This window comes from Pangasianodon hypophthalmus, chromosome 25 (assembly GCF_027358585.1).
Source record: "Pangasianodon hypophthalmus isolate fPanHyp1 chromosome 25, fPanHyp1.pri, whole genome shotgun sequence".
Lineage (NCBI taxonomy): Eukaryota > Metazoa > Chordata > Actinopteri > Siluriformes > Pangasiidae > Pangasianodon > Pangasianodon hypophthalmus.
The window spans coordinates 5,668,053-5,695,253 of NC_069734.1; the positions used below are offsets into that span (position 1 = coordinate 5,668,053).

A 27,201-nucleotide genomic window follows, 5' to 3' on the forward strand; every position below is an offset into this window, starting at 1 on the left:
TTTGAAATTAATATTTCTGATGTTTCCAAAGCTTTGGAGGATGAGATAAAAAGAGATTTTTGGGATCACGGAACAAACACAAAAATATGGCTTACAACTGTGGTATCATAAGTTTTGGTATTTTTATGATCATCAGTGCAGGTGTTAACTTTATGAGGAGGTGTAACTATAATAAAGGGATGGAGTTTGAATGAATCAGGAGGAGTGGTTGTTGCGATATCCAATCAGTCCGCTCATTTCACACATTTTAGTGGTAGAAATCTGTTTTCTGTCTTCTCTTGCACTTCACTTATGTGAGCCTCTAGGACAAAGCATTAATTCCAGCTAATTCCTCATCACTACAGATTTGGCTATTCTAATATTTAATTAGATTTGTTAGACCTTTTATTCATTTGTATTAATTATATGATGTTCATTTGTAATGACATCGAATTCATCCCATTTAAGCATAATGAACTGATTCATATTTCACAACTGAGTTGTTTGTTCTTGTTTGTTGTAGATAAAATACAATTAGTCAGTTCTATTTATTTATGGTCTATTTATGTTGAATTAAGGTGACATTAATAATGTGCATCACAACATAAAATTATTTTCAGCTGTATAAGGCTGTATGATTAGCCATCCTCTTTAAGTTATGTAAGAATCTTATGAATTTTCAGAATTTAATGAGATGTTTATTTAGCTTTTGTGGGAGGAGTCTCCAGTTTTAGCACTTTGTAGCAGTCAGAGGTAAAGATGTAACATTACATTTTCGGATACTGAAAAGTCTTCAAGACAGAGGAGTTTACAGTTACTCAGTAACATGACAAGAGAGAGAAGAAAGAGAGGCTGGTGAGGTTTAACCTGTTTTGCAGATGTTCCACTTCATTAAACATAACTATGAATGGATAAAGTATGCATGATATGTCATTCTTTTATTAATAACGACACCATTCCTATGTAGATTATTTTCCTGTAAGAGCGCACCCTGTTGTGTTTTATTCTTTAGATATTTGTATATTTTCTAATCCTGCTTTTGACCTCTATTCAATACATAATATATGGTTATAGATACTGACCTGAGTGACTTTGCTTATGGCTCCCATTTGTTATAAGCGCATAAAAGAATGTCAAAAGATGTTCCCCAAAGCTCTGTTTAAGGCCTGTTATGTTTTCAATTCTTAATTAATAAGATAGAATAGTGCTTATCAGTTCAGGACATTTAGGAATTTACATTCATATAAAACATATAAAGATATAAAGTTTAGATGATCAAAATAATCATGCCAGTATTGCTCAAGGTAGATACTGATGGTAAATCTTGATGGTAAATCTAAACCTTAATTTTTTACTTGATCTATAAATAACTAGATGCTTTTCTTAATTTAAGGTCTTTAGTTGTAGCATATCCTGTTATATTATAGTCCTTAACCAGCTGATGTGAGTTTAATGATAATTGGGGGAGGATCTTGATCTTACATAATCTCTATACTGTGGAAATCCTGGGAAAATGCACACTCTCTTAGTGTCTCTTAGTATCATTTTTAATCCAGATCATCAATGACTTTAACATTCATTCTGTTACTGAAACAAAATGATTAACTCTCTATATAATTACGTAAGCCAACATACAGTATGTCCTTCAGAGTTAGTGATGTCTCACCTTATTATATTAGACATTTTTTGAGGTTCTCTACTCAATGTTTCAAATATTTGCATATTTAAACCAAAAGCTGCTAAGCATGATTTACTGTTGGTGTCAGGTATTTTATCTCTGTATTTCTTCAGGGAAAAACATCATCCATTTCTGATATATTCTTGAATATTAGAAACAATTTAAGGCTGATTTCAGTGATGGAAATCTTGAGAATATCCATAAATCCACTCCTATCCCAGACTAAATTTATCATTACTCTTCAGATTGGAGATACCACAAAACAATGCACCATGCATTCAGGCTGTTAATCCATCAATGTCACTAGTATTAGGATGATAAACATTATTACTTATTCACAGAACTAAAAGCTTTTGCATGATTGCCAATTCACTGCTAGAGCTGAAAGTATTGCTTTTCTTCACAAATGCTTTGAGGACAGACAAAGGTTTAAATGCTGATCTTTTGAACAACTGCAGAATTAGACTGATTGCGTGGGATCAGTGGTTGGATCCTTTTCATGGTCATATTGCTTTGTGCACTAATCGCCTGCTGAAGTCTTTTTTTTTTTTTTTGCTTCCATGATAGTGCTTTTTATATTTTAAAGAAATGGGATTTCAGATGGATCTGAACATCTGGAGAGATGTACAAAGCTTTTTTTCAGTCAATATGGTAATAGGCAGCACTCAGAAACATCAAAAACTAGTGAACTTTAATTTTCTTTTGGACAAAAAGTCCTAACATCAATTGTTTACATTCCAAGTTGATTAAAACTTTTTCATTGTGTAAGACTGTCTCCCTTGTCTAGTGACAAGCCCTTTACTTGTTTTCTAAGCAGGATTTCTAGGATTTCTAAAAGAAAAGAATAGGTTTAGGGTTAAAAGGCACATTTTCCAAGGTGATCCTAAGCTTTACCTGTGTTTGGAAAATGTACGCCATTTATGTCACCTTTCTCTCTCTCTCTCTCTCTCTCTCTCTCTCTTTCCAGTACTGCTCCCAATCTAAGACTTTCTTTCTATTTGTATATTAAACACAGGAGACAAAAACAGTGTTAAACAAATTGTTAGTCATCTCCAGTGCTGATTTATTTCACTAATTAAACTAATACAATGTTAGTTTCCAGTGAGTCATTTGTCATTTGTTTGGCACAAATCTTTCTATTAATAACTTTGTTGGGATTTAGATTCTCTCCATCTGTGGTGAGGGTACAGCCTTTGGCATTTGGCTTTTTCATAGGAATGTATTAGTGTTTTGGTTGTTGTTAAATCATGTACATAAAGGGGCGTGGCTATATGGGTGAATTTTGATTTCATAAATATGAATTTTGATCTCAATTCTCTGAGATGTCTATAACACCAAGTTGTTTCCCAGTGACACAATACATCACATTTAATCACTGTAGCATTGTGGTTAAATCCTTTTTGTATTAGTAACTACAGTTTAGGGGGAAAGGTTCTATCTTGAACCCTAAAATGACATTTGATTTGAATGCATAAATGTTTAACGTAAAACCCTACAATGGAGGTAATGGCTAATATTCCTTTTGTCATGCAAAGAACCCTTGAGAAACATTTTTTCTAACAGAGTACAGAGCCTCTATGAATCCAAGACAGTAATGTAGTTATGTGGATGTATTCATCTAGCGTGAGGGAACATGTATGATCTTCCTTCATACTGTAGAACCCTACAACTAATGTCCCCCTTAGAATACCAGACAAGGTTCCTCTTAGAAAGCTAGAGCCCTTAGTCATCCAAAGATCCCTTAAAGGAGCTTTTAGAAAAAGAATACAGTCCAACACAGTTATGCAATTATGTGTACGCATTCACACTCTTAAGGGTTCTATGGTTTATGTCTCTGCGGGAACCCATAGAGGTCATACATAAAACCTGATAACAGAGGAAAAGGTCAATGATCCTATTAGAAGGTTAGAACTTCTATAGTCTTGAAAAGGACCCTTGAGGGACCTTTTTGCTACAATTGTATAGAGCAACTACAAATCCAACACAGTAGTATAATTATGTGTATGCATTCATTCAGCACCCATAAGGGTTCTCTGAGGGAACACTTATCTATAGAGCCCTACAACAGACGTAAACATCAGTGTTCCCCCTAGATAAGGTTCCTCTTAGAAAGCTAGAACTTTTGGTCATCCAAATAATCCTTGAGGGACCTCAAGTTATAGAGAAATAACAGAGTCCAAAACAGTTTCCCCTTAAAATGCTAGAACTCTTAGAAATCCAAAGAACCTTGGAAGGAACTTTTTCTAAGAGTGTATAGAATCCAACAGTGTAATGTAATCATGTGTATGCATTCATCTAGTGCCATTAAGGGTTCTCTGGTTTATTTCTCTGAGGGAACCATTAGAGGTTATATCAAAAACCCCACACCTAATTTTCCACTAGAACCATTAGTCATCCAAAGAACCATTAAGCGACCCTTTTGAGATATAACACAGTCCAACACAGTAACGTAATTATGTGTATGCATTCATCTAGCACCCTTCTGGGTTCTATGGCTTATTTCTCTAAGGGGAACCTTTACATGTCCTGTGTAGAACTCTACAACCTTTTAGAAAAGGTTCCATGGAGAACTTCTTTAAATAGAACCAATAACTCTTTGAAGAACCCATGAAAAAAAATCAGATATTTCATAAATGCAGCTTTGTCTTGTACATAATTCCACCCGATAGGTCAAACCCCAGGCATGCCGCTGTGTGTGTAATGGATTATATTGTGTTACATAGAGTTAATTCTGTGTGTATCTCTCTGTTAGACAGCGCAGACTGTGCTGCTGGTTGTCGCAGCATTCCTCTTCTGCTGGATGCCCCACCATATCATTGCCATGTGGGTGGAATTTGGAGACTTCCCCCTGAACGATGCCTCCTTCGCCTTCCGCATCATGTCGCACTGCTTGGCTTATGGAAACTCCTGCGTCAACCCCATTCTCTACGCCTTCCTCTCGGAGAACTTTCGGAAGGCCTGCCAGCAGGTCTTCACCTGCCATCTCTTCTACTCACCCCCGCCTGTGAAGAAAATAGCACGGATCAGGATGGAGAATTTCTCCACCACACACTCCACTACCAACGTGTGAGAGAGGACTGACAAGCTCTATGAAGCTGAAACTGAGCCGCCATTCCACTTGAAAATAGTCTACAATTCGTATTCGATTGAAACTAAATCCCTCACTGCCATTCAAACTAAAAATACAGCAGTGCATTCACAGCTTGAACAAAGGCAGGCTGTAAATTCATCAGCGCAGCTAGCGTTAGGGAAAAAGGCATTCTACAGTTACCTATTCACAGGTAGCCTTGAGAGCTGAAAGCACTGACACCCTCAAGATACTTTTTCATGTCCAGAGCAGCCAAGAGAAGGCGACGCTCTGATTGTATAACTGAAAACATCCATGTTGGTGTGGCTCAGTGAATAGTGACTGCAGTGTTGAAGTATTTTTTTTCAGTGAAACTTAATTTGCTAGTCTATGCTAGCCTATGATATTTGTGTGCCATAATTTGCTAACTGACTTGTTTACATGGTTAAATGTGTTGTGTAATGTGCAGGCTGCAGTCATCATCACAAAAAAGGAATGGACATGGACATCAACACAATCCCTTTAATAATGTTTCTCACATCTCAGGCCATGTCCACACTCTAATACAGCTACATTTGAAATCATACAGGTTTTTGCTTGCCATCCACACTGAAACAGTTTTTAACCACTAAAAAATGCACTTTTTGAAAAAAAAAAAAAAAAAAAGTAGCTTAAAGGAAATGGAGATGCTCATGTCTGTTGTCTTGTGATAGATCCCTGATTGTCACGTGATCCAACACATCCAAAACAGAATGCGTGTTTACTCGTCTGTTTTTTTTGTTTGTTTTTTTACACAGTTAAACTTATTTGTGTATATAAACAATACAAACCGATGGTGTACCTACTGTGTACTTCTACTTTTTTGTGATTTCTCCATCATTGCTGGAGTACATCGCATCAAACCATGGAAAATGCACAAACTGCACAAGTGAATCACAAGTGCCATGTCATTATTTCAAACTGATATCTCATTATTTTGACTTAATTACTCGTCATTTCGAATTTAATATCTCACTGTCAACTAATTTCAAGATGTCTTTATTTCACCTTAATATTTCATTATTTAGTCATAACTCGATATTTCAACATACAGAATGTCATTATTTAAACTTAATATCATTATTTTGACACAATAACTCATTATTTTAAGATATATGTTACTTCAACATAATTTATTATTTTAATATATTGTGTTGTTATTTTGTAACACCCCACAATCTATTAAGGTTAGTTTATTGTATTTCTTTCATAATGCTGTTTTAATGCTGTTATAAAAGTGCCATTCTTAAAATGTATCCGTATTGGTGTGGACATGACCTCAAAGAACTGGCCATTTATCACCAAAAAAAATGTATGTCTATGAAGTTATACTGTATGTAATATTTGCATAAACTTGTATAGCAAACTGTCACATCATTGTTTAATAATCTTTAAGCATCCAAAGGATGAGACAGACTTGTAAAAGCGCCAGAGGTCAAAGTGCATCTGTGAGACTTTTCAGTGAGACAGGAAGACAAGAGTGCTCATATAAAGCAGATCCCTTCACCAAAAGCCTTTTTTAGCCTGCCACTCAGTCGGCTTCTGGGTATTTCCTGCTTTGATGTGGAACGGATACAAAGCAGACCTGGAAGCAAAGAGACACAAAATTGACAGCAAGCAGAGCTACTCTTTTTGTCCCTAAAAACATGAAATGATAAAATGGTAGTCTAAGAATTAGCAAAATGAAAGTACAATGCTTCTTCGTCAAAGGAAAACATCTCTTGCTTTCTTGATGATGCTACTCCACAGCTGAATGCAAAGGAGCTTTGTTTAGACGCCGTGTTCGAGCACGGTGCTGGTTTCGGAGGAAGTCCATCAGAGTTCATCCCTGTTTATTTCGCTTTAGATCAACGGTAACAAGAAGCACTCTTGTCGTCGTGCACCACCACTTTAAATATAGGCCTATACCATGGCAACCCTGCTGTTGTTCCGTGATAATAAACAGTGGGAGGCAGACTGCACACTCATCCTTCATTCCTCCCTCTTCACTACAGTCGTCATTTAAACCGGAGCTGTTTATATAGTGTAGAGTTGCAGTGGACTTGTTAAGACTCATGTTGAGAATGAAATGATGTACACGAATGGAAGCTGGTCACACTTTGGCTACTGGGCTGGAATCCTGAAATGGGACAATTTCAAGAGTTATTTCATACATTTACTTTTTTTTTTTTTTTTTTTTAAAAAGGGTTTCAGTTTGAGCTAATTGAAAAAAGTGAAAAGAAATATATTAATATTCATACACAGGTTCACTGCTCTCTAAGGTGGGAAATCACCATAACTGTTTATTCAAAGTGTCCTAGACGTAATAAAGCAGTATTTTGCGAGTATTTTTGTTATTACTCAAAGTTTGAGGTTTTTTTGCCAAATTTCAGATTTGAACAGATCATTAATTTTCAGTAACCGCTTTATCATGGTCAGGGTCCTGGTGGATCCAGAGCCCGGGAACACTGAGTGTTAAGCGGGAATACACCCTGGATATGACGCTAGTCAATCCCAGAGCACCACGCACACACACATTCACACACACGAGCATTTTAGAGTCTTGAATCCACCGAATGGCAGGTTCTGGGGAGGAAACTGGAAAACCTGTAGGAAACCCATGCAGACACAGGAAGAATGTGCAGAACTCTGAAGAGACAGTAACCTTGAGCACAGAGGGACCCTGGAGCTGTGAGACAGTGTGAAATAACTTGCGAAAGGAAAAAATGAGCGAGACATGCCATATTTTTGCAGAGCAAACAAGCTCACTCTTCACATGCTGCTCAAATATTTTCTTACATTCTGGAAATGAGTGCTTCATTCTTTCCGAGATGGCCTGCAGTACCCATAAAAGCATCAGCAGTAATCGTGTATCAGGCCTTCATCCAATAAATGCAGCACACTCATGCAAATGAATGAGTCCAAGTTCAAATCCAGGTGAACTTTATCACTTAAACATTGCTGGGATGGATTTCTGTATTGAAAGCTCCAGTGTACTACACAGGAAAATCAATACAAATACTTAGGTAGGGAATTGTAACCTTTTACAACATTCAGAATAAACAGACTGCCTTCTAATGTAAATGCATAACACTATACCATTCTATATGATTGCAATTATTTCACTCCTTTATTCAACTCAATAAATACATGTGTAAAAATCAGTACTTTTCTCCTTAATCAAAATATTACAAATCATAAAAGAGAGCTTTGTTTGTTACCAGAGTTGAGTTCAAAAGTTTGCACACCCTTAGGGCAAATTAAAAATAAAGGAATTTCATTTCTAGCCACAAGACATTTGGTGTGTGAGGTTTCACAGATATGTATTATTACATTTAACAGAAATGAACAAGTAGTACATTTACATGTTAACAGTGGGATATATATATATGATTAACAATTATATAAATCAAAACTTCTAGGTAAGCATTTTTACATTCTGCAAATCAGATCTGGAGACCTACAGCGTTAGAAAGAAGTTATTTCTTCTGGCTTATATTTTGGATTGTCGTCATTTACAAGATAGACCGACATTTCAGTTTTCACATCTTAAAATAAATATTTATTTAATGTAAAACAGAGGTATATTTTTATTTTAACCCAACTATTATGGGGGTGCAAACTTTTGCACTCAACTATATACTAGGTATTCTTTAACATATTATATGAGTATTCTAAATTGCATGAAAAACAAGCGGTGAGATTGAGTTTGTGTGAGATCATTTGCTGTCCTGTGATAATGTTTTGACTGGTTTTTGGATCTCTGTCTCCATTCCTGGTAAACACATTCTCCTCCTGGCTGCTGTCTCGATGCTCTGCACCAACTCCACGTCCCACACATGGGTGACAAAACTCAGGACGTGTCCTCCACCTGCAGCTCCAGCCCTTCCTACGCGGCCAGCTCGGTGGATGTAGTCTGTATGGGATTCTGGGAAGTCGTAGTTAACCACCAACCCCACTCTTTGCGTGTCAAGTCCTCGGGAAGCGATATCGGTACAAAGCAAAACATCAACATGGCCTTTTTGGAAGCTCTGAAAGATTCCTTCCCTCATCGAGGCAGGCATTTCTCCCTGAAGACGTGCATGACGCAGGCCCATCTCTTCCAGCGTGTAACCAAGCCAGTTGACAGTGGCAGCCGAATTGCAGAACACCAAAACGCCTTTCTGATCAGACTCCGCCTCCTTCAAGGCTTGGTGAAGCTCCAGAACCTTCTCAGAGCCTCTCACTTTCACGAAGGTCTGATTGACATGCGGCATCAGGTAATGCAACATCCGGCTCTTAACCGTCACCAAGCTGCCCAGGTCAGTCACTTTACCCAGGAGCTCGCCGACCCCACCGGGGAAAGTAGCGCCCACTACCACCAGCTGTGCTTTCCGGGTCGGTCCGGTTATCTCAGAGAGATTTGCAGCGACCTGGGTTTGCCGGAGGATCTTCTCGAGCATGTCTACAAAGCTGGGGTCAAACATTGTATCAGCTTCATCGATTACCATAAAACGCAGTTCGCTCAGATCCACAAAGCGTCTCCACAGTGCCTTCAGCAATGCACCAGGCGTAGCAACCAGGATGTGAGGCTGCCCGTAACTGAACGCTGCTTTGATGCTCCCGACTCCTCTTCCTCCACCTACAACTTTAACCTTTAACCCAAACGGTCGGCTCATAGTCCTCGCGACTGATGTCACCTGCTCGGCCAGCTCTCTCGATGGCACCAGAACCACCGCTTGTGTCTTCTGCTCTGACCCCAACTCCATCGGTGGCATCTCTTTATGCAATTTGTGGATAATGGGCAGGATGTAGGCGAGCGTTTTTCCGCTGCCCGTCTCAGCAGCACACAGGATGTTGTGACCCCGGAGCAGTTTGGGAATGGTCTGCAACTGCACAATCGTAGGATGCGTGATATTGTGACTCTGGAGCGTCTCGACCAGCTCGGACGAAAGATGGAGGTGTGTGAATGTTCTTCTGTGACTCTGTCCATCCTGTTTATTCTCCTCCTTAGACTCAGGGAGGAATGGAGGAGCACTCTGGGTGCTGTTGATGGTAAAGTAGTCCCCAAATGATTTGTTATTCTTCCATCCCTTTGACGTCAGGACTGGTTCTTCAAACTTGCCCAGAGTGTAACTGACAGACTGATTCAGTAGTGGGTTCTTGCTTTTGATCAGCAGTCTTCCAGCTTTGACTGTGGCCACTTTATCAAGGTTTCTGCGTTTCACCTGCTTCACACTGTCTATGCGCTCCTGCATGCGCCTCGGGACGCGGATTATCACCGGTTCAGACGTCGCCGTCGATGCTTTGCGTCCAACAGCACTACAGAATAAGTCTTGCACACACACTGCACCACGGAAATAACTGGAAATCAAATTACTTTGGCTTAACAGCTGCCTGGAAGCGAGCAAGCCAAAGCACCCAACCTTCACGCCCTGCATTGTGACCGCTCGTTTACTTTAGCGACAGCTAACTCGGCTAGCTAATAATGGTAAACATTACATTTTGCAACACCATCAAGGTAAGATTTATCTGCGCTTTCGCGTTTTCTAAAGCGGGCACTCTCTCACAAGTAACCAGACTTATTCACTTCTCCTTTTCCACTCAAGCGACCAAGAAGTTCTCACATGTATCGCTGAATCAATCCCAAATCGCTTTCTAGTGCCCTACATTCTGCCCTTAGAAGCCTTTACATCATAACCCATGTAGCGCGCTTATATAGGGAAGAAGGAGATATTTAGGATTGAACCTATCTCCGTGTGCGCCGTCGCTGTTTTATGACGTAAAACGCTCATACAGGAAGTTACGCCAAGGCAGTAATAAAAGACCCAACTGTATATGGAAAGCAGTGTACAAAGTTGGTAGTTAAGAAGTTAGGGGGAAAAAAGAATACATAGGCTATTATTAAATTAATCAATATATCATTTAATGAATAATTAAATAAATAAATGTTTAATTAAACACTTCAATAAAGCAATGATGTAATTATTTATCAATTAATTGAATGATTGATATATTGAAGGTTATAAGGATAAGGATTTTCTGTGTTTTTAGCAGTATTTAAAAACAGTTTTTAGCCATTTTTTTCTTTTGTTTTTTCTCTGGAAACTTCTCTGTGTGCATCCACTATTATCATTACTGAAATACACTACAGTTGCTTCCTGATTTCCTTTTTAATGGTGTTTTGAGAGTTTTGAGAGTTAATCCGTCCCTGAGAACATGTTTTTTTTTCTTTTAAATGAGCTTAAGTGCATTTTTACAATAATGGCACAATGTTTTATAATGTCCTCGCATTAAGCCTGATATAATAACAACACTGTGCCATACATCACTAACTAATGGCACAGTCAGGGCCAGGTATTCAGAAACACATTCTTGTTATTGTACAATTTAAAATATTATTTGGTTTGTTTAGATATAATGCATGGTTATGAAATTAATATTAAGATAAAGAAAAAATTTTTTTTTTAAACTGTTAATGCGCTACATTATTTAACGAGTGTCAGAAATAAAATGATAAATGTGTATAATTTTCAAAATAATGTAACAATAAGGGCTTGAAATGCAAAGAAACACTACTGGGTTGTCTGAGGAAAACAAATTGGTCCCAGGTGTTACGCTGGATGGAGATAAAGCTCTATTTACATAAATGTGTGTTCCTGGCGATAAGATCCTCCATTGAGAGATGTGAGAAAAAAGCTGAGCCCAGACTAGGAAGAATAACAATGATCATAGTTGGTCCAGGTTTTAAGAAATACGGATTGAGGTAAATAGATTCATTTATAGTCTGAAAAAAGCTTAATTTTAATGAAAAGATTGTTGAATATAAGGAATGACTTTAGGAAATCCCTTAAGCTGCTTGGCTATAATACGACTGAAAACTAAATCTTATTAGTTAAGAATTTGAAAATAAGCTTATATCAGACAAGACAGGAATGACAGAGACATGAAAAAAACATATTACATTACATCATCTGCCAATAGATTTGTGAAATAACTGCTGTATCAGTTTTATTAGTTAGTCATTATTAACTGCAGGAAAAATCCATAGCTGATGGTTTTTCTTGATCTGCTTGTTTGAAACAGTTACTCACGACAGGATTAAAAAAGGAATATTCTTTTTTTGAATTTTTTTAGGCAAGAAATATGGCCAAGATTATGGCACCATATCATTCATATAAACTTCAAACAGTGTTTCCATTTCACAAAAAAAGACAAATGTTTGCCTGAGGAAATTTATAATATTTCTGTTTTGAGAAATTTACTCATATATTGATTTTTTTTTATCAGATTGATAAATAGCTATCTGCTAATAATCTTTATTCACAGTCTGACAATTCAAACACTCTGATTCCACCAATATATCTACTATATTTACTGATTTCATTAGAAAGGGGTTAAAGGAAATAAAAGATAGTTGTTTTTGTGGAATGGGAAGGTTAGATCTTTAGAAGGCATTTGATATACATTATATAGCTTTTGTGCCTTGTTGATCGCAGTGAAAGCTGATCCGTAATATATCCGTTATATATATTTCTTTCCCAGTTTGGTCACCAGCCAGCTCTCCCTCATACAACAGCCACCGCCCGGGGATGGTTCAGCCTAAGATATGCTTCCTCCAAGACACTAATTAATGCTGCTCATGATGCGTCACAGGGCAGCGTAACACACTCAGAGGAAAGCGCTATCTACCCTCTTCCACATACTGTTCATGAGCTCACAGACACCCATGATTGTGAATGCCACAGGATAGAGATGATGCCATCTCTCCCACCTCGAGGGCATGGCCATTTTTTCCCCTTGGCTCCCAGCAATGAATGGCATAAATAAATCTTAATTGAAAGATAGAAAACAACAGGTAGACATTGGCAGTACTCTGTCTCCGCCTAGATCTAATCGTTTTGAGGATCCCTGAGGGAGTATTTTAGGTCCACTTTTTATCTTTTTATCTTTTACCTTGGGTGCAGAACTTCTGAATGTCAGCAGGTGGATCACACATGTGAGCACAGGTCATCACTCCATTTATTTTACTCATTCATCAGTTTAGCACAGGCAGCCATACATTGCTAATGGACAGTTGGAGGGAACTGGAAAACCCAGAGGAGAACTCCGTGCAGACACTAACTCAGGCTCACGATTGAACCGGGGACTCTGGAGCTGTGACGCAGCAACGTTACGCTCGGCACCACCATGCCACCAATTCCATTTACTGAATTAATGAAATACCATCAATGAGTTGTCTGACGTTCTGCTGCTCCTCTGTGTTACCTGGCAATATGTTAGCATTGACAAATGATAATTTAAGTCTTTGCAGTACCAGTAATTGCAATATTCACCCAAGAGACTTATCTGTTTTCTTTGTAGACACAGTAGGGACTCGTAATCTTAAAAGAAAGGCACTGTGGTATCCCAAATGTCCCATTAAATGAAATGAGTATTTGTCTGAAAGTGTATTAAAAAAATATGTTATGTTGATTACCTATTGGGGTCTAAGAGTATCTGCAATGCATATATAAAATGACTAATAGCTGCTTTAGGATGATAGTAAACTCTGAGCTGGTCTTATACTTACTATAACAGCCTCCTGTTATTTTTCACAAGACTTCTACGTGCTTGCCTCACTCACATCTCAATTACACTATAGTCTGGTCATTAAGCAGTACAGCAGGCAGCAAGACAGTGCAAGTGAACCACGTGGCTTTTATTCAGCCCAGAGATAACAACACACTGACTAAATCCACTTCACCATTTATTCTTGTGTAATTAGGTGCTACTCCAGACTCCCCAGAAAAGTTGAAATGAAAATGGCAGCCTGATTTGAATCAAAATCCCAACACGTATAAAAGAAGCGGCTCAGGGACTCTCACAGTGAGAAAAAAAACAGCTTGCTGCTCTCATAAATGATGAAAGTTGTGAAGAATGATGAATGTCCACAGAAGAGCAAGAGGTTTTGCTTTGTTAGGGAAAATAGGACATACAGTAAGTCACTCATTTTTGTGTACAGCAAAAAAGAAAGAAAAAACCTACCCATACCAAGTTTGCACATTTTCTACCCGCAGTTCCCGCACCATGCAGCTCGGAAATCTTTTAGTCTGAGCATCAGAAAATGACTCACTTTATACCAGGGATCTGGAGTCAGATGTAATCACATGGAAATTTATTGTGGGTTTTTTGTTTTTTGTTTTTTTTTAAAGTGCTATTCTCGACAGCATCCCTGCCTGATTTGAAAGAAATTATAATTAATTATACCACTTATTATTAATTGCACCACTCACTGATAATTATGTATTCTGTTACAATCTTTATTTTACAAATCACAGTCTAGCTTGTAAAACATCTCACTTCACCAGTAGGTCTAGTATATTAGTCTAGTATATACCCTGATCACATAAGGAAGGGGTTAAAGGAGCTGCAGCTCACAAATAATTTGTTCCACATGTCAGAAAATGCTTCACTCTATACCAGGGATTTGAAGTCTGATGAAATCACACCGAGGTCTGGTTTGAAAAATAAACTAAAAAAAAAGGTAAGGTCATGTGCAAAGGGAGTTCTAGAGGAGAATCTAATATGTGCAGTCAAATAAAATATTCATGAATAATTATTAAGACCATATACGCATTTTCATCATATTCTGTGTGTGTGAGTTTGACATATGCAGCCTATACACATTCTTTCTCCAGATTTATTAGTTTGCAAACCTCTGTAAGAACTTTGACTCAAAAGACACAGCAGAAAAAAAATATGTCTGGATTGTAAATTGATCAAACAGCAGAACACCTTCAGTAAAAGACTCATTCAGCTCCGCTGTAGCAAGGAACGATACCCTGTACAACAATTCATCACTGTGCTGGGACATTATTGTGCACTAGAGCCTATTCCTAGAATAAGCTCACTGGACAGACATACAGTTCAGTACATTTTGCACTGGGTTGCATTCTGCTTACTGCCCTGATGCTACTCATCATATTATTGAACTGTACAACTGAACAACTTGTGGTCGTTCAGCTGATCACAGCTGCTGTGCTGCACATCCACGATTGCATACCTGCTGTTTTGCTCCATTTGCACTGTACATTACACTAATCGTTCATCTTCGCTGGGTTTAATACTCCAGTATTGCATTGACACTTTCACGTCACTCAGAGGACTTGTGTACTGCACTGACACTTTCACATTTACTCAGAAAACTCGTGGATATAAGGCTATACTCACTTCATATCCAATATTATATAATATAATTTTGTAATGAATATGTTTGTTTATTTTAATTATTCTGAATACTCTTGCTTGCACACTCTACTTTTCAGATTGCTGCTGTATTCTGTGAATTTCCCTCTGGGATTAAAAAAGTGATCTATCTATCTATCTATCTATCTATCTATCTATCTATCTATCTATCCAATCTCTAGCTAGTTATTTCTAGTCTACAATAAACCATGTAAGGAAAAACATGTTGTTGTAGGAAAATAATCCATTCTGGGGTGGTGTGGTACTGCCCAACGCGAAGCAATTTGCCAACAGTTATTATTTTGAATTTATTAATAAACAACACATAATGCTTTTTAACTGTTTATAGTTACATTTAATGTTGTGGAACATCCAAGAGGCAAGTTAGTTCCTGTTATCCCTTATGTTATAGCAGCTATAGTGTTATAGCTGTTCCCTCATCAGCTTCTCTCTTGAAGTTAACAGGATGAAAAAAAGCCACAGCTTGTGTACTGAGGAACAAGAAAGCACAAATTCTCTGTCCTGAAGTCGTGGCAGAAACGTTACTGACTGTTACGAAACGCTGACACAGCAGACTTCTTCCACAAATGTTAAATATACATCTCCTTACAGAAAATTTATCAACACCATATCAACAATTATATGCTTTTCTTTGTTAAATAACAACACATATTTTTAATCCATTTATTATTAGGCTTAAATTATGTGAAGTATCCGCTGTATAAGTCTCGGAGAATGAGTATATATATAGTATTATAACGATAACATATTAGAACAAGCGCATTAATATAAATTTGAATTTGATTTGAATTACAGATGCCACTATTGTCAGAGCTGCTACTATAGAAAATTAACATCTTCTGATCTGAGAATTCAACAGTGCTGTGGTATAATAATTGATAACACAACCCCGTGTTTTTCACGTCATCACATGTTCACATAATCACAAATGGAAAAGTTGCAAGTAACATCACAAGGTATTTACATCCTATACCCTACAACCAAATTAAAATCTAAAAATCCAAGTACATGAGCATTGATTAATGTTTGATATAACATGTTAACGTTAACAGAAATCATTTTGCACCTTTTCCATACCTGTATTTCTTTTCAAAAATGTTTATTAGCTAGTAAATCTTCAAACCCAGCTAAACTTATTGAGTTAATGTTCTTATTAAAATGGCTGTATTTTTTCCACGACATGTAGAATAAAATTGCTAAAAGATGTATGCTGTAGTGCCGTGGTATAAAGGAAGGGGTTTCAATGAGATGTCTTTTTCTGAGGAGTGTGACTCTTGAGTGGGAGGCATATCAAATATACTTATCGCAGTAAATCTTCTCTGGTCCTGTGATTCATTTCAGTCATGTCTGAGAGCTCGGATGGATATAATGCTTTAGATGGGGGAACAGAAATGCTTCAGATTGCTTGGACTAAATAAGCAGGGAAAAGGGAATAGTGATGGATCTGCTTCTGATTCATACTCGTTTATCACTGGCACTTAGAGTTTATAGAAATATAAAAGTGATGGTTAAGATTGTTGAGCAAGCAGAGCAGCATATGTACCCTGTCAGTCTACCCAAAGCAATAGAGAAAGAAACTGGGGCTATGGAATGTGTGTCAAAGTCAGGACATGGTGTTGATCAGTTGTGTTCATCAGAAACAACACATCCAGATTTATTACATAAAAAGAGAAGCCTTAAAGTGAGTATTGATTCCATTCGAGGAGTACCCTGTCTGAAAGAAGGTTAAATTGCTTTCCCATCACTGCTGCAGTCTAGTTTGAGGAATGAAAATGAAAACTGTAAATGAACAGTACTTTGCAACTGACGACATCATCAACCTTAACTGTAATCCTTAACCCCATACGTGCTTATTCCTCAAACTGTTGCCACAAAGTCGGAAGCACAAAATTGTACAGAATGTCTTTATGCTGTAGCATTACAGTTTCCCTTCAGTGCAGCTAAGAGACCCAAACCTGTTCCAGCATGATAATGCCCCTGTGCACAACGTGAGCTCCATGAAGACAAGTTTTGCCAAAGTTGGATTGTAAGAACTTGAGTGGCCTGCACAGAGTCCTGACCTCAACCCCACTGAACACCTTTGAGATGAACTGGAACACCAACTAAGTCCCAGGACTCCTCATCCAACATCAGTGCCTGACTTCACTAATGCTCTTGTGCCTGAATGAGCACAAATCCCCACAGCCATGCTCCAAAATCTAGTGGAAATCCTATCCAGAAGAGTGGACATTATTATAACAGCAAAGGGGGAATAAATCTGAAATGGGATGTTCAAAAAACACATATGGGTGTGATTAGTCAGGTGTCCACTTACTTTTGGCAATATAGTGTATAATAAATAATAAAATAAAAATAATAATAATTTTTCCAACATTCTGCTTTAGCATAGGATTCAGAGGCCTAGTAGCTCATTTTCAGCATACTATACCTTCATTAATGGTACTCCCCAAGGTAGTGCCCGGTTCTTTTTAATCTAATTATTAATGACTTTGATATGGTTAGGTACAGGAAAGGCTCTATATGCTAATGATGGATGGGAATTGGGAGATGGTCTTTAGACTGGGATTTAAAAATCTCAGTATATGAAACTGATTATAAACGCTTTACGAGAAAGACATTCAAGGATTTGTTGGTATTATCTGCCTTTGGCAGTAGTTAGTCTTTAAATAATTACATCTGTGGTTTGGTTAATGTTCCAATGTTTCAAAAATAGACGTGAGTACTCTCAGTAACAGGTCATGATGTATATATACCACGCTTTAGTTTGGATTAGACAGCGCACAGTTTTTGACAAATTTTAAACAATTAATCGTTCAGACTTTAAGAATTTGTCCTGGAGCAATCCAGCCCTCCTCAGTCGATATCCCTGGGGTGGAATTAGGTGAAATACCATTACATCTGTGGAGAAAGACATTATATATAGGTGCAATCTTCAGTGTCGTTTGACAGTGTTCTCCTGTAGTTCTTAATTACTGCAACATCTTTACTTGGATGTATTGCAGAATGAGCTAGAGAATTTGCTTTGGACCCTAAGAAAGTCCATAGATTTCTTTGCAATCTAAAAAAAACCTTCACCTTTCAGAAGTCTCTAAACCCATACATTTTTATTTATTGACTTTTTTAAAATGCCTTTATACTTGTAAAGTCAGAAGAATCTGTTGGACTCAATTTGTATTAAAAGTTAAGGTCAGGTTAAGGTTAGGGTAAGGATAGAGTAAGGTCTGCATTAGTTCCCTTTCTTATGATTTTATTTGTATGAATCCAACCACATCATCCACATTCATTTGAATTTGTGCAAATTTTTCACTACATCAGGTTTCATTTATTTCAAGAATCATTTTAATGTATAAAGAGCCAATGAGTGCATTTTGGTAAATGTTTGATTGGAGGATTTAAATATAGTTATAATTCTAAATAATAAGTTATATATATATATATATATATATATATATATATATATATATACACACACACACACACACACACACATATATATATATATATATATATATATATATATATATATATATATATATATATATATATATATATATATATATATGTGTGTGTGTGTGTGTGTGTGTGTGTGTGTGTGTGTGTGTAATGTTGTAAATACATATTTGTAAATCAAATGTATGTGTAGTAACAAAGTACCAAAATGTATCATACCATACATACTTAGTATGGACTTTCCACCTTCGGGTGTTTTCTTTCTCTCCTCTACATATATACAGATGACTTGAAGGTTCACAGTAGTGGTCATGTATTTATATCACTACATTTAAAAACTTATACTAATAAATGATATGTCTGTATGTACTGCTGAGTGAACAACCTTCATTACTGGAATAAATTGTCTTGGGTTTACATTCTTCCTCAGCCCTAAAGAGCTTGTTGTTGTGCAGTAATCACAGGCAATTTCACCATGTTAAAGATGTTGAAGCACAATTTTATTGGGTCGATGCACATGTCGGGACCTTGGGAAATGAGACATGCTAAGAAGGCTTTAGGAGAGTGTGAGTTGAATGTAATCATTCCCATGAGAAAACCGAGGCTTAATCTTGTGTAAGGGAGCCAACTGTTAGGAGAGACAAGACAGGACTGAAGCCATACAGAAGGATGGCATTGTAGTATAGTTCAACCACTGACAAAGCTACATTTTTTGGAAGGAAAAAAAAGGGAATAGCTTTTGCTAGCCAGAAAGAGATTAGGTTACAGATTTTCACTCTACCTTACAGAGAATGTATTGATGTAGTTTTTTAGGTAGAGTGCAGAGGGCCAGGTGTTGAACCTGTAGAATCAGAGGCTGTAGACTGTGTTTAGCTAAAAATGTAAACAGTACATGACACTAGGTAACAGTAAAAGGATAGGATCTTTTTCTTCTTTTAGTGCAAATTCCTTGGATGACTCAGATTGAAGGTCAGAGATGCTGAACACACAGAACAAACAGATGTTTTACACCTTACAGAAAGTAGGCCAGCAAATGACAATCAGCAGAGTGAGCTTGCATTTTAAGATCTGTGAATATTTTGTTGAAACCACAGGTAGAAGGTAGTCAAAAGCATTAAAAGCATATAATGCAAACTTTTTCCCCATAAGCCCGCTTCCCAATTTTTTTTTTAGAACTTGCTCATCTATGAAGAAGAGAGTACCTGTGGAAAACACCTGAGCAACTGTCAATCGTCCCGGATTCATATGTCAGTTGTCAATTTTTTAGGGAAAAAGGAAGACTGCTCTTTTGGTATATTTTTGCATTCTGCTGTTGTTTGGTACGTTTTTGCATTCTGCTGTTCTGAGCTCCTACGCAAAATGCGTAAAGGTTATCATGTCTGAAACAGCCATTTAAATATTTATTTTTTGGTATTTTCCATCTCACCCATGCCCCACCTGCTATTCCTTCACCACTGTATGAATACAATTCATTGGTCAAGTAATAAGCAGTAAATAACAGCACAGTGTTGTGTGTGGTTTTTCTGTTTTGTATATTCATTCATTCATTCATTCATCTTCATTAACCAATTGATCCTGGTCACACCTGGATCTGTAGCCTATCCCAGGAACACAGGGAAGGAGGTGGGAATACAGCCTGTTGAGAAACTTACATGTGCACTAGGGTGCACATGTAACCGAATACAAACACATTATTCAGCTTGAATAGACTGTTACTGTCACATAAAAAATGTGAATCTTTTCAATGTATTCATGTAAATATATCTGGCACAGGATGATCTCCATATGAATGGTACTTTAGGCTGCATGAGACTAAGATGGCAGCAGATGGCAGAGAATCACAGAAGGGATGAGCAGGTCTCTCTTAGGTCCTTCAAAATCCTTAGAGAGTACTTTAATTCCAATACGGTGCAAGTACTTGTTTAAGTAATTGTGCCTAATCTGGAACCTTGCATGTTTTCAACAAGTTTCCAGCCAGCAAAATTGGTTCAGTCCCAGCAGTAAGTCTGGAGCCAATACTGGTAATGTCAAGTGTTTAGGGGCGGAGTCATCTCATCACCATGACAACTCAAGCTACTCAAGTTGTGTACAGGGAAGCCATTAAAACAGGACACAAACAGTGTGCAGAGGTTTTGGAAATGTTTATGCCAGGATAAAATATAGCTAAATTAATAATGCGAGCATGAATCAAGGGCCTGAGGAAGAAACCATTTTACTGGCAATGACGATATCTATAAGTGGCAAAATAGCAGAATTACAACTTGTAAACTCCTCCATCTCCTCCAACCTCAACTCCAATATCCAAGTTATTACATTCAGCACTTAAACTGGCTCCTAGAAAGTTTAGAAAGGTACTAAATCCATCAGTCAACAGTGCCAGTGACACCATTTTTCCTACAAAGCCCCTCAGCTATGGAACAGCCTTTCAGTTAGTGTTCAGGACTCAGCTACAGTCACAGTGTTTAAGTCTTGGTTAAAAACCTATTTGTTTAATCAAGCTTTTTGTTAAGTAGCTTTTTCTTTAAGGCAAAAGGTAGATCTGGAGGGTCATAGGTAGGTGCTTTATGTCCTAAGGTGCCCTCATACCTGTGTTACCTTCCGACTGTCCCTTTTAGTCATGCTGTCATAGCTAGACCTCCCAGAGTCCCTGCTTGCATTCTGAACACAACGTACAACCTTTTAAACCACTATAGAACAGGAACATACCTAATCATCTGTTCTCTCTCTCTCTCTCTCTCTGCTTACTGATGGGATGATGGGGCCTGATCCTGACTCCCTCAGCCCTCCAGACATGCTTGTTTCATCCTAATGCTCTACTTCTGCTTGAAGCTTCATTCACTTGAGAATCACTCGCTACTGCTGCTGCTGAGGATGGCACCAAATGGATAGCCTAAAGACTGATGTGAGGTCGCTGTGGGTGGTCTCACGTGGATACCCTAAAGATTACAGTGGATGGTCCCACTTGGATACCCTAATGACCCTAATGCACTTACCAAAAGCATTTTATATTTTTGTAACTCTGTTTCCTATTAAATTCAGCTTTTTGCAAAGCTTGGCTGTTATTTTGGATTTGATTCAGTTTGATTCAGTTATGGACAACAGGGAGCATGCTAACCTCTGCAGAGAGAGTAACTGTAAATATGTTAAGAGAACCTTAAATATGCAAGTCACCTTCACTACCTGCTGTGCCATCAGCTATCACTAGGCAACATGCAATCAAGCATATAGAGTAGCGGAGCAGCTGAGAGTTGATGGCCTTGCTCTGGGGGCACTGAACATTGGCTCTCTGGCTGTCTGTAGATTTGAATTCACAGACTTGCAGACACTAGCACAGTTTTAGGTTGATCACAGAAATTCTTATTTTACAGACATTTTGTATAATAGTTTTCTTTGTCCCATGATTAGTCATTTTGCACAGTGATTAGTGAACCTGCTGCCATGTTTCAAATTTATCAAATGTCAAACAATTTAGCTTTAACTGTCAAGCTGCCATAAAAATACTGTCAAAAGCACACTTGTTTTTCAATGATTTTATTGTAACTGCTGCCACATCTGAGATCTTGGAAAACTCAAATCAGAGAAGATAATATTTATTTGCATGTCTCAAATCTTCCCTGTCATATGGCAACAAAAGAATAAAATTAAAGAAGTACTCTACCCAAGTGTGAAGAGGCTGTTTGACTTACCAAGGTCACTCACACACACACGCACACACATTCTCCTATGCTGTGTAAGATTTTAAAAAATCCTGCTTTTCACACTTTTGGTATTTGTGTGTGTACGTGTGGAAGCATGTGTTTGTGACCATGATGAATGTCAACAGTTATTATCTGTCTCCTTCTGACTTTACAGCAATCACTCCACAGCAGATGTGGTAGCTAGTGCAGCTTTGATTTGAGGGCTTCTCAATAGCACCCGAATACACTTCATAAATATTCAGCCTCTTATTTTTGAACAGGGTTTATGGTTTTGGAGTGGCCTGTTTATAAACTGTGCAGATGCACTGGGTCTCATGGGGATATGCTAACTTCTTATCTTTTCTTCTCTTCTTCTCTCTTCTCTTCTCTTTTCTTCTGTTTGCAGTTCATTGGTTTTAATTGGCATGCATGCTTAGAATAGATCTCAAACTTCCAGTAATGAAGTCAGGCAGCTACAGTGTGGAACGAATCCCACAGGAAAAATAATCCAAAAAAAGTGATCTCATTATTATGTCTATATTTTCTCCTAGACAGCAATGAGATCAAATGGGAATAAAAGGGAGATGTCTGCTTACGTCCCCGTCTCTCCTGAGACAAAGGACCCCAGTAATCTCACAAAAAAGTAATCTCACATATATCCCCTCTTGAGTTTCAGTAGAAACTTGAAAAATAAAAGCTCTCCCGAGTGGGGCAACGTCCTGTCATCCAGTGATCGCAAGTTCGAATCGCCATGATGCCACTGTCAATAGCCAGCTGTGGGAGTCTGTGAGTTCATGCATACAGAAGAGGGCTTTATGAGTGTATCATGCTGCCCTTCAACACAGCCTGAGCAGCAGTTTGAAAAGATGCAGTTGGCTGGCTTTACATATTAGCCTTCACCCTCCCCGGTTGGTGGCTGTCATACAATAGAGAAGACCTGGCTGGTGGGTGGAAGTTGACCAAATTGTGGAGAAAAAAGGAGAAAATCCCAAAAAAGCTGTCAAGATCATTTGAATGTACCACCTAGTGTACTACATGTATACTATGTTATATTTGGGAAGATGTAGAGTTTATTTTTTTATATACTATCATGTCTAATTATATTTGAAGAGAAATACACTAGTACATTTTTAACATGCTAGTATAAGTAATTGGAGAAAAGAACACTAGTGCACTTTTTATATGCTAGCATTTGTAAGTATTCTTGAAGAGAAGTACACTATTATATTCTGACTATTAGAAAATTATTTTGATTATTATTGATTATTATTATTGATTATTATTGATTTTATGTGAGCAAGTTTTAATCCAGTAATGTTATACTGAAATGTTAAAATGAATTTTTATCATGTATTTAAAATCCTATTTGGAGAAGAGATTTCAATTCCACTTTACACAAATATTAATTTTACTGGTGGTATTGTAAGGTACTTGCCTTGTGATCAAGAAATTTATTAGTTTAAATATTGCTTATGCCAAGTCTGGCCTTTCCTTCTGTCTTGAATCAGAAAAATCATGTCTCGCATTTGCATTTTGCATTTATTATTATGTCATTCTAAGGAATTTTAGGAGAAACATTTGTGACATTTATGAAGTTGATACCTAAATGAAACAAGTGATAATCACTATTAAATCTCTTCAGATATGAGAGAGTAACATTTAAGCAAAGAAATTCTCTTCTGGGATGTGTCTTTAGGTGTTTTCTTCAAATGGAGATGACTTCAGAAATGCCTATGAGGCAGCTAATGGAAAAGCTCCATGTCTCCCATATGTGACTTTTTTTCTCCATCTTTTTTTGCAGGTCTGCTCAAAACATATTTTGATGCATTTTGTCCTTTTTGCTGCTGCTGCCAAAATATTATGATCCATTACAGTATAATGTCTGAGTAACTGGAGCATGACACACATAGATTCAGTGCTCTAATACATTGAATTTGAGAGGAAATGATGTCTATGGAGTACAAAATGTCAGACCTTTTCATACATAGCCCTCCACACATTAAACATATGGCATTCTGAGTGATAGACTACAAATGTACTTTTGGTTATTTAAACTAAAGTACGAAGTACAAAACTGAACAAAAACAGGATTTTTAAATTGTTCATTCCTCTTGGTGGCTAATTCTGATAGGTGATAGGTGTTTGTCAAGACAGTTAACACACCACATAGCCTAAGTAAGAGTTTTCTATTGTAAAGACTTTCTTAGTACTTCTATAAAACGCTGATGCAGGAAGTCTTACTTTTGAGTTTAGTTGGAATTGTTAAATAAGTACCACAGCTTTGGAACATCACACTGAAGATTAAAGAAAGACTTTGTGATGCAGAATCTGTGTGCTAAGCTTGGTGGAAAGTGAACTTTGCTAATGTTAGTGATGAACAAAACAGCTTTATGTTATGGTTTGGCACAAATACATCGATGTAAATCTAGACTCTGATACTGAAATGCTACTCATGTTTGACAAACGCAAGCTAGTTTACTCGACATTATCAACCTAGCGATCATTGATAATAAACATTATTAAACATTGTTATGGTTGATACATGAATATTTTGACAGGTTTGGATGAGAATAATGCGAATCAAGACACAGATACTGAAATCGCCATTTTGTGTTTACCTCTGACAATCCTGAGCTAGTTTGCTAGCAGATAGCTGGCTAGTTAGCTACTCATAGTGAACTCATAGTTGTTATTGTGTATTTTAACTGTTAATTCAATTTCAAAAATAAGTAAATATGTAAATCAAGACTCATATTTCCTTTGTATTTACCTCTCAGAAACCTTACATAGTTTACAGTTAGCAAGCCAGTTAGCTAAATTTGCTATTATTATTGATGAGCTCATGGTTGGTATTTCATATTTTAACAGGTTTTGCTTCTATTAATTAAACTGCAGAAAATATAATATATAATCCAGATTCAAGAATCCCCTTTGTGTTTACCTCTAACAATCACAAGTTTGCTAATGGTTAGCTTTCAAGCTAAGTTAGCTGAAATTAGCGATATTAGGGACATTAGATTGTAATGGCACAAGGACATGGGTGTGTTTTCAAATGGCATATTCCATTGTCCATATGCCTATTTAAGCAGCATTTATATCCACATTTGATCAAATCACAGGTTTGATCCTGAACTCTGGTTGCTGTCTGTTGAGCTTTCAAGTTCTTCCCATGTCCATGTTGGTTTCCTCCAGGTTCTCTGGTCTCCTCAAAAAGCATGCCAGTGAATTGGCTATGCTAAACTGTCCCTAGATGTTAATGAGTGTGTGAATGTGTATGTGCATGGTACCTTGTGTTGAACTGTCGTCCCATCCATGGTGTACACATTATGGCCAAATGTATGTGGACACCTGACCATCAGCCATATGAGGTTGCCACAAAGTTGGAAGCACACAATAGGATGTCTTTGTATGCTGTAGCATTAAGGTTTTCCTTCACTGGAACTAAGGGGCCTAAATCTGTTCCAGCATGACAATGCAGAAGGTGAAGTCCATAAAGTCATCATTTGCCAAAGTTGGAGTGAAAGAACTTGAGTGTCCTGCACAGAACCCTGACCTCAACCCCAATGAACACCTTTGGGATGAACTGGAGCGCAGACTACGTGCCAGGTCTCCTTACCCGCCATCAGTGCCTGACCTCACTAATGCTCTTGTGGCTGAATAAGCAAATCCCCCCAGCCACACTCCAAAACCTAGTGGAAAGCCTTCCCAGAAGAGTGGAGATTATTATAACAGCAAAGGGGGACTAAATTGAAATGGGAAGTTCAACAAGCACATGAGTATGATTGGTCAGGTGTCCATATACATTTGGTCATATAGTGTACTGTATATCCTCACATAAAATATTCCTTGGATAGTTTCTGGACACTCCACAAACAGCTACTGAAGATGAATGAATTAATGATATACATACGTATATACTGTACATGCACATATATACACATACATACATACATATACATGCATATATACATACTGTACGAACAAGCACACAGATACATGTACATGCATTCACAGATACATATACACATATGTTCTAGCCTGTAGTTCTTTTATATTATGACAGCTGAAAGTCTTTTCATCTCAAAAGTCAATGCATTTTTGAAGCATAGGAATGAGATATTGGAAAGGCCCTCCATGTTGTCTCTTTATTGTAAATCTGCCACTGTAATAACAGCTACAGTCAATATAAAGGCTCAGTTTATATTTGAATATTCCACAGAGTCATCATTTTATTTTCTGTAAATAAAGTCATGATACAATAATGTAATCATATTGCCATAATTGAAGGAAAGAAAAATTAACCTGACAGAAATACACTTGTATTATTATGTTAATTTATAAACACGTGAACATTCCGAGTTTTATCATAGAGGAAACAATTTGTCGCAGATGCCACCCTGAGAAACTAACACCATTAATAAGACAAAACTGATATTGTTAGTAAGCATTTAGATCAGTCTGTCTTGCGAGCTGTTAAATAAAAGATTTTTCATTTCAGAATTCATCCTGTTTTTTCCAGCGGCAGTCACATCTTTGTTAAAGACAAGCAAGACAGTTCACCCGGGTGTCATACATGACACCATGTTTCAATGATGAGCTGTTCAAATCCTTTTCTCTCTTCTCTACACTTTCCACATTCTATTCATCTGTTACAGGTTAATTTTCATATCAATCTTTCTGTAAGACACTGTCCCAGAACTCTGTAGCTTTTTTCTTCTTTACAGCAATTTCTTTTGGTGTAGTCTTCTATTCAGTCATTCATTCATAAATCATGGATTGGTGACTCTAAATTGCCCATAGGTGTGAATGAGTGTGTCTCTGTGTGTGTGTGTGTGCGTGTGTCCCAGTGTTTCCAGGATGTGTGATGTATTCTCACCTTGCACCTTGCACCTTGTTCCTGGGATGGGCTCTGGATCCACCACAACCCTGACCAGGATAAAGCGGTTACTGAAGATGAATTAATTAATCAGTGAATCAATAAATCAATGAAATATCGATGTAACTATTAGAAAATACATTATTGAGATAGAACAGATGAATGGACGCAAATACAGATACAAATGGGAGGAGCACTGTTCGATTGTTTTGTTTTGTTTTGTTTTGTT

At 37.4% G+C, this 27,201-nt stretch overlaps 2 protein-coding genes across 2 annotated transcripts in view; one reads left to right on the forward strand and one right to left on the reverse strand.

The window, feature by feature from the left end:
- The window catches only part of galr1b (galanin receptor 1b), a 35,412-nt gene extending 27,742 nt beyond the window's left edge, over window positions 1-7,670 (forward strand). The window contains exon 4 of the mRNA XM_026937404.3: window positions 4,410-7,670. Coding sequence (XP_026793205.1) covers window positions 4,410-4,727 — 318 coding nt within the window. The 3' untranslated portion in view covers window positions 4,728-7,670. The remainder of the gene's footprint in view (window positions 1-4,409) is intronic.
- Window positions 7,671-7,866: 196 nt separating this feature from the next.
- On the reverse strand, window positions 7,867-10,478 carry ddx28 (DEAD (Asp-Glu-Ala-Asp) box polypeptide 28). The gene has a single exon (XM_026937375.3). It carries the CDS (start codon window positions 10,160-10,162, stop codon window positions 8,462-8,464), a length of 1,701 nt encoding a protein of 566 aa, XP_026793176.3. The 5' UTR covers window positions 10,163-10,478; the 3' UTR covers window positions 7,867-8,461.
- Between the last annotated feature and the right edge of the window lie 16,723 nt (window positions 10,479-27,201).

Bases quoted from the DNA above. Each gene is read 5' to 3' on its own strand.
- ddx28 (XM_026937375.3), bottom strand. From the start codon at position 10,162: ATGCAGGGCGTGAAGGTTGGGTGCTTTGGCTTGCTCGCTTCCAGGCAG.